The following is a 14,773-nucleotide window of genomic DNA, read 5'->3' on the forward strand; positions in this document are numbered from 1 at the left end:
TCATTAAATAAGACCTACTGGAGTGATAATAAAATATAAAACTCGTTTATTTTATGTAAAAATAAATAATGCAATTCTGTGTAATTTAAATAAAAGTAGGCTAAATGAACTAAAAGGCATAAATTCATACATAAAATGCATAGCTGGTGATAATAACAAGAAATGAAGGTGGTACAAGGTGGTATTATTTACATGCCTTACAAATAAAAGTTACATGATAAATGTTATCTGGGAAAAGCGAAATATGGTAAACACTAAGCGATCTTATTTGACCTCTGCTGTAAGATTATTCTCGGCTGCCACCTTGTGGCCAACAGTGAACAGTATTTGCCGGGCGATTACATGGCTACAAAAATCAGTCCTATGTTTCAAATGGAAATTAAGGTTACGTTAAAAAAAAAAAAAAAAAAAAAAGTTTAATTAGTCGGGGGAAAAGACACATTTCCCACAAAAATAAATAAATAAAGAAAATCTAAAATGTGTTTTAGCCTGTTTTTTTTTTTTTTTTTTTTTTTTGAAGTTCTTCTGCAATAGCCTAACATGAAAAAATACGAACACGATTAATAATATTAAATAAGATAATTTCAATCTTTTATTATTAAGTAATTTTATGTTGAGCAGCCTATGTGTGTGCGCTTATTTGGAACCTGACACTCGTGTCGCAAATCCAGTCAATCAACAAGTAAACCTATAACTGAGAAGCTGAAATGAGCAGTTTCTATCCTCCTTAAAGGGCATTCAACCTTCTGTAAATAATGGGATTGAGTAAAGCACGGCTGAGGTAGTATTCATTGTGCCTGGTGACCGCTATCACAGCGAGCTCAGGTGCTTTCACGAGACAATGCGCATTTGTTGTCATCTGCTCCCGCGTGCATGGATGAGTTCCGAGCACCGGCCCGTCAAATTCCCTCATTGTCTGCAGTCAGTAAATGCTTTCTAGTGCCTCCGGCTCACAGGTAAAGATAACGACAGGACAAAGTGGGGCACATTCTCACAATACAGTACCTATGTTGACAGAATCTGTCGACATGTACGCTAACGTTTTTAGGTCACCTAACTGGGAATGACGAGCAGGCCCACCTGAGGTAACTTGTCTCGTATTTCTAGAGAAGAATGTGCTTGTTGGTAGCGTAAGTTAAGTTTTACCCACAAAAACAATTTTATTTGAAGATATACATTATGCAGGCAGTGCAAGCACATTTGTTTTTTGGCAGGTAAGTTGTTTGGTGACTTTGAACTGCAACATTATGGTTTAAATAAAAGGATAACACCTGGAGGAAGTTCCAGTGGCAGTTGCTCAGCTGGTGCAGGGTCTCCTAGAACAGTGAATCTCAACCTTTTTTGATTAATGGACTCCTGTCATATTTAGAACCATCCTCAAGGACCCCAGAATAATATTGGCTCATTGGTATCATTAATGTCTTTGTGATGACCAGTATAATTTACTACTACGTTAGTTGACTTGTCCAATATTCAGTCATATCGTCAGTTATATGATACATATATGATCTTCTTCTTCTTTTTCTTCTCTGTCAAATGTCAAAGTATACAATTTTGTTATCAAACAATTTGAGATCATTTGAACAATTGACTTTTCATGCGTACAGTTTACATGGTGAAACTAATTCTAAATTCCATGTGCCAATTCTATTATCACAGAGACAAAAGTATAAGTTTTTTTAATAGAAATTATTAAAATAGACTGATATGATTTGTAAGATCTACCGATTACAATTCTTCCACTTTTGGCAGGTAGGACAAAAGGTTCATTTTAGACCAGTGGTTCTCAACCAGGGGGCCTCGGCTAACTTCCAGGAGGACCCAATTCTTAAAAATATTTAAATTTAGTTATATTAACATAATCTCAATTAAAATGCTAAAAACACTTGATGACAACATTAAACTCACATCATATTTTTGAGCTTATTCTTATTACAACAGAAATAGCAGAGATATTAGCTTATGTACATATACAGGGGTTGGACAATAATACTGAATCACCTGGTTTTAGACCACAATAATTTATTAGTATGATGTAGGGCCTCCTTTTGTGGCCAATAGAGCATCAGTTTGTCTTGGGAATGACAGATACATGTCCTTCACAGCATCCAGAAGGATTTTGAGCCACCTTCATAAAGGTAAAATGTTCAATTTTACCTTTATGTTTATCAAACCATTCTCTCACAAGTCTTGCTGTGTGTATTGGTGCATTATCATGCTGATACACGGCACCCCCTTCAGGGTACAATGTTTGAACCATTAGGTGCACATGGTCCTCCAGAATGGTTCATTAGTCCTTGGCAGTGACGCACCCATCAAGCACAGTAGGGAATGCCATGATATTGCAGCCCAAACCATCACTGATTGGCCCTCGTGTTTCACTTTGGGCACGCAACAGTCCAGGTGTTAAGCTTCTTTGGGGCTTCTCCACATCGTAACTCCACGGATGTGGTTAAGACAGTGAAGGTGGACTCATCGGAGAATAAGACATGTTTTACATTGTCCACAACCCAAGATTTGCTCTGTTGGCACCAATGAAATTGACATTTGGCATTGGAGCGAGTGACCAAAGGTTTGGCTTTAGCAGCCTGACGATGAATATTGACTCTGCGGAGTTACCGACCAACAGTTTTGGTGGAAACAGGAGAGTTGAAGTGTGCAATGAGTTGGGCAGCTGTGGTTTTATGTTTTTTGGATACAATCCGGGTTAGTATCTGGACATCCCTTTCAGACAGCTTCCTCTTGCATTGACAGTTACTCCTGTTGGATGTGGTTCGTCCTGCGTGGAGTTAGGCCAACGTTACCCTGGATACCATAGCTCTCGATACACCACAAAGACTTGCTGTCCTGGTCACAGATGAGCCAGCGAGACACACACCAACATTCGTCCTCTTTTGATCTCTGAGATGTCTCCCATTATGTTGTGTGGATTGCAATATTTTATGTACAGCTGTGCTATTACTCAGCCAATTCAACCTTTACACTCTGCTCTTACTGATGGAATGTAAAATCAGTGAAGATTAGGCAAGAATATATAGGCGTGAAACCTCTAACACTATATTGACCAGTGTTTCAGTTTCATTGTCTAACCCTTGATATCAGGGCCTTCGAATGTTAATTGGACAAATGAGTAAAAAAGCCTGAGAGGCACTGATTTAGACCTTGTATGCAGAGATGTAATGCTTAGTTTTACTGATTTTAACAATATTTAAGTGTCTTAAATAGCCATTTTACATTGCGAAGGTACCACTGAAAAATGGCATAACTTGAAGGGGTCCTGTGTTCAAATCCCAGATGAGGATTTGTAGTTTTTCAGGAAACTGTAGGTATCGGAGACACAGTCCAAGTTGATGCCCATGTAAAGCTACTTCATTTAAACTCAAGATTCTTAACATTTGTTGCAACAATGACACAATTGACAAAGCTTCCAGAACAGATAAGCTTGAATTTAATGATTTTTTTTTTTTTTTCATTTTTATTTATTTATTTTTTTTAAGAAATACCGTAACACTGTCTTTTGTCACATGCGTAACTGAAGAGGAGATGCCATGCTATGCTTTGTTGAAAAACTGTCACTTGACCTGGGTGTTTCTATTTACAAGGGATTGAAAAGTCAGGCGATGAATAGTTGCAGCTGAAACAGCAGTACAATTAGAGAAGAAACACCACTGTATTAGCCACTGCTAAGTAGTCCAAACAGATCCCAATCTTAATCCCAGAAACGGATTTATTGGGCTTAATCCTGTTGATGAAAACAGAATCCCACCCGCGTTCAGACAGCCCACCGCCCCAGGTGCAGTAAACTCACAAGACAAGGCTTTCCCCCCTCTGTCTCAGTAAAGCTCTGATGAATTGATAGTGTAGGACCTCGCTGGGCAGCATGCCCAGTCTGTGGTTGGTTAATTGGTGGGGGGAATGTTTTCCCACAGAAGCCAGAATCAAATGTATAAAGGTCATGAATAATTAAAAGAGTGAATGCAAAGTGGGTTTTGTTGGTCTGAATGTCAAGCAAACTTCTCACTTAAAAAAAAAAAAAAAAAAAAGACTTAAATAACATTCCTTCTGTGAAAGAAAAGGGACTTCGAGCACTACTAACTTGTTATTTGAAGCATTGTCTTTGGTTCTCACATTTAATTTTTGCAATATAACATGTAAAATATTGATAAAACTGTGCTTCAATTTGTCTGTTGATTGTCTATGGAGTTTGTGCAGACTTTTTGTGAAGGAAGGAAGAGCAGAAGGCATGAGACACCGCTTGGATCTGTGTAGATAATGGGATAATGAGAGATCCGTTATCTTAATATCATAATGACTTAAAAGATTAGTCCACTTTCAAATTAAAATTTCCTGATAATTTACTCACCCCCATGTCATCCAAGATGTTCATGTCTTTCTTTCTTCAGTCGAAAAGAAATTAAGGTTTTTGGTGCAAACATTCCAGGAATATTCTTCTTATAGTGGACTTCAATGGACTCCAAACGGTTGAAGGTCAAAATTGCAGTTTCAGTGCAGCTTCAAAGAGCTCTATGCGATCCCAGACGAGGAATAAGGGTCTTATCTAGCGAAACGATCGGTCATTTTCTAAAAAAAATTTAAAATTATATACGTTTTAACCATAAACGCTCGTCTTGAACTAGCTCTCTTCTTCTTCTTCTCTATTAGAATTCCGGCAGTGTAGACGCTGCTAAGTGTATTACTGCCCTCCACAGGTCAAAGTTTGAACTAACTGTTATATACTTGCACAAGCATATTGTATATGAGAATTTAGTTCAAACTTTGACCTGTAGAGGGCAGTAATACACTTAGCAGTGTCTACATTGCCGGAATTCTAATAGAGAAGAAGAAGAGAGCTAGTTCAAGACGAGCGTTTATGGTTAAAACATATATAATTTAAAAGGTTTTTTTAGAAAATGACCGATCTTTTGATAAAAGATAAGACCCTTGTTCCTCGTCTGGGATCATGTAGAGCTCTTTGAAGCTGCAGTGAAACTGTAATTTTGACCTTCAACCGTTTGGAGGCGTTTGGAGGCCATTGAAGTCCACTATAAGGAGAAAAATTCTGGAATGTTTTCATCAAAAACCTTAATGTCTTTTCGACTGAAGAAAGAAAGACATAAACATATTGGATGACAGGGGGGTGAGTAAATTATCAGGAAATTTTAATTTGAAAGTGAACTAATCCTTTAATAGCACTTTGCAAATTGGGCAGATTAGTTAATCCTACTGTCTACATTTATAATCTTGATGTCTCTAAACATGACCTCGGACCCCATTTGCCATATACAGCCTTGGGCTGCACAGGAGCCAGTGTGAGCAATTTTGTACAGATGATGCATGTATTCACGTTATTTGCTCAAATAGAAGTCAGTGTAAAATGTTACTTCTTGATGGATTTGTTCAAAAGCATGATCTGGTCTCCTAGTGTCCTTTGCTGTACTGTACTTAAAATATGCAGCACATGTTTTAAGCACTGGTGAGGAGTCAGACCATCACGGCAGGGTCATATGATCAAAATGTGAATGTGTTCTGACTATGACATTAATACCTTGAGTGGCATTTGCCATTACTTGTTTCTAAGCAGTGGGAAAGAAGACCCTGCATACACACATGATATCACAGCAGAAAGCTGGCAACAGACACAATCATATGACCTCCAGTTTGAGAGTCCTCCACAGTGTCTGTCAGCTGATGGAATCTTTATGACTGCAGGCAATACAATCCTTTGGCTTCCTCACTAAACCTGTACCAAAAATGTAGTTACCAAATTGGATGTCGTTGGAAACTAACATGAAATAATAACCTATACATACAGTATTCTAATTTTATTTATAGGTCCCACTTTATATTAGGTGGCCTTAAAGTGTTAGTTCACCCAAAAATGAAATTTCTGTCATTAATTACTCACCCTCATGTTGTTCCAAAACCATAAGACCTTCATTCATCTTCGAAACATGAATTAAGATATTTTTGATGAAATCTGAGAGCTCTCTGACTCCTCAATAGACAGCACTTTAACCAGAAAGGTCCAGAAAGGTACTAAAGACATCGTTAAAATAATCGACTTGACTGCAGTGGTTCAACCTTAATTTTATGAAGCGACGAGAATACTTTTTTGTGTGCGAAAACAGAACCAAAATAATGACTTTATTCAACAATATCTTCTCTTCTGTGTCATTCTTGTACACTGTTTACATCCAGTTCTTTCCATGTTCTACGTCAGAACGCGGACTCAGTATTGGCCAACACTGTTCACGTGCGCAGCACAACACATGCGTGTGATGCTAACGCAGGAACCGGCCAATGAGTCAGCGTTCTGACGTAGAACCTGGAAGCACTGGACGTAAACAGCGTACAAGAATGACACAGAAGAGAAGATATTGTTGAATAAAGTCGTTATGTTTGCGCACAAAAAGTATTCTCGTCGCTTCATAAATTTAAGGTTGAACCACTACAGTCACATCGATTAGTTTAACGATGTCTTTAGTACCTTTCTGGACCTTGAAAGTGCTGTCTATTGAGGAGTCAGAGAGCTCTTGTATTTCATCAAAAATATCTTAATTTGTGCTCTGAAGATGAACGACGGTCTTGCGGGTGTGGAACGACATGAGGGTGAGTAATAAATGACAGAATTTTCATTTTTGGGTGAACTAACCATTTAAGTACTATGTACTTGCATCAAAATAAGTACAATGTATTTATTGTGTTCATGTTGTATTGCAAAACACTTTTGCTGCTATTGAGGTGGATACGGGTACGGTTAGGGACAGGTTTGGTGGTATGGGTAGGTTTAAGGTTGGGTTAAGGTGTAAGGGATGGGTCAACAGTGTAATTATGAATGCAATTACAGAAATTAATTACAGATGTAATTACATGCAGGTATTTACAATGTAAAAATGTATGTACACAATAAGTGCATTGTATCAAATTATTAATTTAAATGTAAGTACATAGTAAGGCTACTTAATATAAAGTGGAACCAAACTTTACATTTTATATACATATATTTTATTGCATTATTGCAATATAATTACAATTATTAAAATATATTGTGAAAAAATGTGTACAAATTACAAAAACAAATTTTAATATTTAATTTTAATATAATACAAACTCTAAAATAAACTCTTATTCAACCTAAAGCTGCCAAACCTCACATTAATATTTTGTTGCTAATGTGTAATTTTTTTCTGCGACTGAGGCATGGTTTTCATGACCAGTTATTCTTCTGGAGGATTCTGTTGTGACTTCTTCAGGGCTGAATACAATAGTAATATATACTGTAGATTTTCTATCAGAGCCAGCCAAGAAGCTATGGTGTTCATGGTGGACATATTTGTTTGGGGGCCTGGTGGAAGGTGTCAAAGAGAGAGAGAGAGAGCGTACTGCGTGTATTACGTGATGTGTAACGCTGTTCTATTTATAACAAATCATAGGGCCTGTGGTGTACCTCTCTTACTCAGAAGGACACACTTCAAAGGGCATTCACTATGCCTCAAACTACTGAAGTGGTGTGAAAGGCTAACTGCTCTGGGACATCTGTACTTTCACACCATTGAACAGGTACTGTACACATTTCTGCTTTAAGTTTAGTATTAGTTTGATAATAGTGTGCACACCAAAGAAAAATCTAAATGTGAAGGAATAAAGTGGACTCTGCATACTTGGTTCCCCATGCAGTTTTACCAATGATAGAATAAACAAAAACAAAAAAAGGAAAAGCAGTTTTTTTTTCGAAGAGCTTGAGTACATAAATGATTGATAGTGATTAATTAACATTAATTTACCCTGTATAGTTTCTACATTTTCTTTTGTTTGAGTTTGTATTTTCTGATTTCCAATGAATCAGTTCTGATTTCATCTGAGCCTATGCAGATAACAGATTGAATTTCATTTCATTTCTTTAATTTGACTATAATGAGATGTAGATTTTTTTTTTTTTTTTTTTTTTTACCTGATGCAAACCTATGCAGATTCTTGTAATGCATTGATGCAGCTTCCCATATATATTAATTAGATAGTAATTAATTACCATGGTCCCTTGACAATTTTGACAGCTTGAAGTTAGTTTTTTTGATATACCAATATCAAAAAAAAGGTAAACGGTAAATAACGAAAACGAAATAATCTTAGGTATACAAAATCTATATATTTAGTTGTTGTGTACCATTTTGAATGTATGTTATTTATTGAAAGTTGGTTTAATAAATAACTTTACTTTAAGCTTTATTTAAAGCTTGAAATAATAGCATTTATATGGCATGCAACTGTATTGTGTAAATTTGATTTAAAAGATTTTGTATCACAATTTGTGGTTGCAGCACGTATAGTCCTAGTTAATCAGAAGACTAGCATAGATGTTTACATTAAAGGCACAATATGTAATATTTTTGGATTAAAATATATATATAAAAAAACACTAGAACAATGTTATATATTTTGTTGACTTGTGTACTTACATTATCCCAAATGTTTCCAAGAATGTTTAAATCCAGAGAAATGAGCAATTTTAACCAGGACACGGACTATGTCCGTGCGTCGCCTATCAAGGACATCATACCCGCGTTACCCTCAGTTTCCGGTTTTATTTTGTAGAAACCATGGAAACACCAAAGACGCTTTAATATATTATGTGTTTTATTAGACCAGTGAGCAACTGTTTGGATGAATACATTAATCGACAGAAAACTAATCATGTTATATAGCTCAACACAGTAATTCTTATTGTGTAAATCTCGTTTTCTTGATTTACAGCGAGTACCATGTTTTACCATGCCTAATATCGATCTAGTTTACTGCAGTGTGCAACAAGTGTCTCATAGTAGCCGCCGAGCGAACGCAGAGTAGCACTATTACAACTTTCAACACACAAATGTATCTAATATGATAAAACAGCGCTGCTTTACCCCACATACGCTTGACCGGAAGAAGCGGAAGCGGCGACTGTGGCATAATAAAAGTTCTGCTGCTTTCGAGACGTGTGTTGTGCTCATCTCTCGTTAGCAATCACTCCAGCGGCCTCGTTTCTGCTCGCATGTCACTTAGCCCTGCTCTGCTTAATACTACAGTACATTAATAATCTCATCCATGAACATGATATCTGCCCGGGTCCCGTCACGATTATTTTCCACCGGCTGTAGATGTAAAGACAACACCTCCCATGATTCCACGAAATCAAGGCGTCATCAAACTATGCCTTTGTTTTGAATAAGCTACCTCTAATGGTGAAAATTTACATAGTGTGCCTTTAATTACCTGTCACTTCATACTGGTTGTGCCATCCCCATGATGGCGATAAAAACATCCACTTTTTGCATTTTCAAATATATCCATATTTTTGTGTAATTGCTTTGACAGACTATTTATTCATGTCACTGATTGATTAGTTAATGTTTCAATTGTAGATTCAGAACCGTCTGTGTATCATTCATTCACGATGGATGACTTTGAATACAGCGTGCACATCTCGGACCAAGATTGGGACTGTTTTTTTCAGGAGTGCGAGGACTGTGACCTGCTCTCTCCAGTGCTTGCCAGCCGAGAGGACTCTGGTATGAGTGACATTGATGAGATGGGCTGCCACTTTCTAGACAGGACCCTGGCTGTGGACACAGCATCCACAGAGCCTGATCCAGACCTTCAGATTGATGGCCCGCCAGACTGTGAGGGATCACCTGTGTATAATTACCTCAGCAAGTACGGAATACGTAGTCCAGAGCAGGTTCTCTCTGGCAGTGAGGAAGACTTGCACCTTCAGACTGTCAATCTGTTCTTTGAGCAGTTAAAAAGTGTCACAGAAAACGAACAGCAATTGGAACAAAGCCACGTTTTCAATTGGGGAAGTGAGGAGACAGGCCATCTGGAGGGTTTGATTGATAAGCAGGATATTCTGTCTGTAGATACTGGTCCATCTGGCAGAAATGAGGCCAGTCTTATAGGTAAAATTGCTAAGCAGGGTGTGGTTAATACCTGGGGTGATATAGCCTCAGAAAAAGCTAGAAAGCCTGAATCCGCTAATGCACAAGAAGATGCATCAAAGTCTAACACTGAGCTACTTATTGGAGGGAAGGCATTGTCAACTCCCCTAATTACAGTAAGAATGAAAGATAAGCACCAGGGAAGATGTGGTGATATCAGCAAAGACTTGAAACCTGAAACAAAGCCACCTGACAAAGAGAAAATGGTAACGGTTAATAGGAAAGATATGGCAGACCCAATTCCAGCAAGACAAAATATTGCTCAACTGGATACCAGAAACAGTTTTGACTCAAAAGATTCTGCAGTCAGTCAGATCCCAGTGTCACCTTCCAATCTCAGGAGAAAGAGGAGGAAAAAGAAGAGAATTGGTATCGAACCAGTAGAACCAGGATGTGAGGCTCAGATCCACATCCATCAAAGTGAATCAGAGGAAGAGAGATTCATTCAGAGGGAAGAGATGAATAACCTTCCTTCAAATGTCTGGAAGACAGAGCACATATCACTTCAAAGAAGTAAAACAACACAAAATACTGATCTTTTACAGCCTAGAAACATGTTTGACTTTGAGGCTTCCGCTGATTTGAAGTCTTCAAAAAGCTTGCCAGTATCTTTTACCAGTAATTTCGGCACCATACCTTTAAAGCCTGAAGCTGTACACACAAGCTTTAATACTATGTCCAAAAGCATGCATGACATGTCTCTTGTAAACAAAGGACAATTGAAAACAGAGATTCCCCCATTACCCAGGATAGATAAAGTTCTGAATTTACAAGAAAGTGGATTAAATATGGTTAAATTTGATCCTGCTTTACACTTAGAGACTTGGACCGGTATTAGAGAGACCTTATCAGCACCTCTAAATGATAATTCTGATGCAGGATATCAGAGGAAATCCTTATTATCTCCTAACATTTCCATTGCTGCTGATTCAACAGAACCTCCTTCCTCCATAGTCTCTTTTAAATTGACTAAAGACAAAGATATATCCTGTTTAGGAAATGAGACTGACTGTTCAGTATTTAAAAATGAACAAACCATGACAAGCAAAAGGAATTTCGTAGAAATTTCAGACTCCAAAGAAAGCAGCTTGTCTTTAACTGAGAAAATGGATGGAGTAGAAACTTGCTTGGATGGTCCAGAAACATTTACTTGTTCACAGGATGCCCCTCAAAAACAAAAATTATGTATTCAAATGAACATTTCAGAATATCAAAGCAATTCGACCCCTCAAATCATTGAAATAAACATGAATATACCTATAAACGAGACAGATGCAAAGACGGAGAGACCTATGTCTGATAATATTTATCATAGAACAGATGAAAGTCATATCCAAAGCAGAAATGAGACTAGTGAAGCATTAATTGTGAATGCCTCACCCATAAAGCCAGGGAATTCATATGAATCAGACGATAAGAGAGACATCAGTGCTAATGAGGTTGCTGTTTCAGCCAGTGGTGAACAACTATTTTGTGGCAAGTCCACCAGATCTAGTGAACACATAAGTGGTCCTACACAAGATGTTTCAGAGTTGCCTCATAATACACTTGCTGAAATGAAGTACACTTCCTCAGCTGAGTCGAAAAGTGGAGCCAAAGATCTGGAGAGTGTTTCTCTTGATGCTGCAGATCATCTTCCATGCCCTGTGTATGCCATCTCATCCTTCTGGAATGAAATGGAGAAGCTAACCATCAATGACATATTGCGTATACGGCAAATTGGTAACACCCAGCAAACCAGCGTTTTGACCCAGCTGGAGGATGGTAGCATTGCGGACACTACAGATGCTGGAGACTCTGGTTACTTTACACAACCTGACGACTCCAAGCCGGACCGCTTAAGTGGAGATATGTCTTACATATCTGATCTGGACGAAGACCTTGCACAGCTTCAAACCCCATTTTCTTCAAAGCAAGAGGACGAGTCGTGTGAGATCCCTAGCTCTTGTGGTGTGATGTGGGAGAATGATTCAGATCCAGTAGTTGCGGGTGACGAAATGGTGATCATAAGTTCGGAAACCACTCTTCCTGAACATCTCTACACGGCTAATGCTCAACAGTGTTTCAGAAGAATGTGTAAGAACATTAGTGTGCAGAACCTGCAAGCTCTAGATGCTCAACCAATCAGGAAAATACTCAGAAATGCCTCTATGCATTCAATCTATTCAGAGGTAGATGATTTCATAGATCCTTTTTACCATGTGAACACTTCAGGCTCAAAGAGCTTGTCTGATGATGAAGAGGAAGTAGAAACCAGTGGCATCACGTTTTCTGAAATAATCCAGTATCTCTTCGGTGAGGATGAACCTGAGCATTGTGCGTCTCGTGCAGACAACATAGCTGCTTTGCACCTTGATGGAACAGGCACTTCTCTGCCTGAGATGTATGACCATTTCTTCTCAGAGTTTGATGCTGGAAGCTTTGTTTATCCAATTGTGGAAGAGTCAAGTGGAGATAAAATAGTTCCCATTTTCTCCTGCTCCCGCACAGCTAACAGAAACCTTCAGTTCCCAGAGGCATATGACTATTTCTTCCCAGATTCCCCTGACGAAGATGAGGAGAACGAGAACACGGTTATCAAGGTAGTGACACGGTATGACCATAAGTCTCCCAACCATGATCCTGTTGACATGTATGAGCACTTCTTTTCTGAAGATCAGAGTGACTTCCTCTGGACGAACCCTCTTTCACTTAGAAGAGTTCGGCGCACAGGTTTTACCATCCCTGAAGAGAATACATGTTCTGGGGAACTCGTCCCTGTAAAAACATTTCCCAAAGGAATCATTCAGCCTATTAATGCTCTGGGCCCTAATGGGAGCACTTTCCCAGATTCCTTGCTCCTCAACCTGGAGAACAGCATCTTCCAGCAACTGGCTGAGCAACAGAAGAAGTGTATGGAGATGCAGACAGTTGTTGCTGATCCAAGTAAGAACTTCTACCACACATTATTCATACACTGAAACTGGAAATTGAACAGTAGTACTTGTTCTCAAAGGGTTTATTTGTTCCCTTTAAACTTTATCAGCCATAAGAGACCCTAAAATGAGAGAATACATTGGTATCTCTACATTTTCTGGAAATAATTTATGTTAGTCATATGTTAGTCAACTCTCATCCCTTTTCTGTCAATATGTGCTGACTGAGAGTTTCTAGTCACATGTAGAGCCATGCCCGGGCCGGTGGAATGGTTGTACGTGCGAATCTTTCTACACTCCTGCTTGGCAGCTTCTCAAATCTGCTGTGTGCCAGAATTTATGAACATGTTTCACTTTGAAGTGCAAGTAAAAATAGAGAAAACTCCAGGAACACCAGGCCACTTATACAGTCATTTGAGATATAGTCATTGATTGCTATTCAATGTCAATTCTGCCTATACTCAGCAAAGATACATTAAATTGAACAAAAGTAGGACTTTTACATTGTTAAAAAAAGATCATTAAGTGATGCTGTCCTGCTGTTCTGAATTGTAATGCTTCTTTTCTAGGGTTGGATGCCCCATTCTTGCCTCTTAAACAGGCAGACATGTGCTTGGTGTGTATTGCTTTTGCCTCGTGGGTGCTGAAATCGACAGGTTCAGGAGCAGACACCTGGAAAGCTGGTATATATATATATTTGTTTCATGAATATACTTATGACATAAATTGCTTAAAGTCTTTCGAGTGAGCCATTACTTCAGTCGTTCAGTTGTATTTTGACAGTTTTTACTTAGAATTTTTTGCTCTTAACAGATGAAAAAGTTAAGCCGCTTTCCTTGGTAGAAAGCTTTGCATCACAACAAACTGAGGAAAAAAAAGTTAATTAAGGAATGCGTCCATAATGACACATATCTGCTTTTTTTATTGTTCAGCTCTTCTTGCGAACGTCAGTGCACTCTCGGCAATACGATACCTGCGCAGACACAAGAGGGAGGAGGTCTCTGGAAAAACTTCTTTGCGTCAGATAGAGTCAGCATAACTCCTCCAGATCTGATTTCAATCACATCACCCTTTTTCCATGTAATCCAAAAGGGTGATGATGAATGTCAAACGTGCATGCAGGACATTTTCCATCATTCTCAGTATATATTATTATGATTAATACTCTCCTGTGCCTTTATTGCTGATAAACTCAGTTGATAAACTTGATACACAATAGATGACTGTGACTTCAGACCAGTGACAGTAGTGTTTATAATATGTATCTTTCGTGTTTAAACATTTCAGTAATCTGCATATCCATTAAAAAAAAAAAAAAGTAGATTGTTAATGAAATGACCAAAGCCCTTTATCAGAGATATCGTGGATTCACTGTTCGCAGTGAATGCTGTTGTGCGTTGTGATGAGAGCAGCGGGATGTTGATTAATATTTGATATTGAGATGCTTATGGAAATGTTATGATGAAGATGGACGTGTGTCTAAGTAAGTCTACATGTGGAGAGTTTTCAATGGAAGAGCTAATGTCTATTCACAAATAGTCAGTTTATATATTGTGATGCTACTGAGATACTGGTATTTTTGCTGGGCCAAATTATTTTGGTGTACTTATAGACCATATTAACATTAAGTCATATACCCATGTGATGATGTCACTTCAGATCTGAAAACATTTTTTTTTTTTAAATGTCACCCATTTTAAATGTAATGTAGGAAATTCGTTTTATGTCTGTTGTATCTAAAATAAATATTATGTTTATTTGAAAGCATTTAAAAAAGGTTAAATGGTTTTATTTGTCAGTACACTTTTATGTTAGTAATACTTATTTTGGCCACAAGAGGGGAATGAACAACCAATTGTACTATGATTGTAGCCTACCAGAAAA

The 14,773-nt window shown here is 38.0% G+C and overlaps 1 protein-coding gene across 3 annotated transcripts; it reads left to right on the forward strand.

The window, feature by feature from the left end:
- Positions 1-750: 750 nt before the first annotated feature.
- Positions 751-14,677, forward strand: LOC127505078 (PPARGC1 and ESRR induced regulator, muscle 1). Of its 3 annotated transcripts, none has more exons than XM_051880362.1 (5): positions 751-956; positions 7,434-7,560; positions 9,494-12,899; positions 13,459-13,572; positions 13,822-14,677. In XM_051880362.1, the coding sequence occupies exons 1-5, from the start codon at positions 874-876 to the stop codon at positions 13,926-13,928; spliced, it is 3,837 nt and encodes a 1,278-aa protein (XP_051736322.1). In that variant the 5' UTR covers positions 751-873; the 3' UTR covers positions 13,929-14,677. The 3 variants fall into 3 exon arrangements, with proteins under 3 accessions (XP_051736322.1, XP_051736325.1, XP_051736323.1); XM_051880365.1 differs by lacking the exon at positions 751-956 and adding an exon at positions 4,842-5,137 and having other exon boundaries at positions 9,402-12,899; XM_051880363.1 differs by lacking the exon at positions 751-956 and adding an exon at positions 4,842-5,137.
- The last annotated feature ends 96 nt before the right edge of the window (positions 14,678-14,773 follow it).

Source organism: Ctenopharyngodon idella, chromosome 22 (assembly GCF_019924925.1).
Source record: "Ctenopharyngodon idella isolate HZGC_01 chromosome 22, HZGC01, whole genome shotgun sequence".
Lineage (NCBI taxonomy): Eukaryota > Metazoa > Chordata > Actinopteri > Cypriniformes > Xenocyprididae > Ctenopharyngodon > Ctenopharyngodon idella.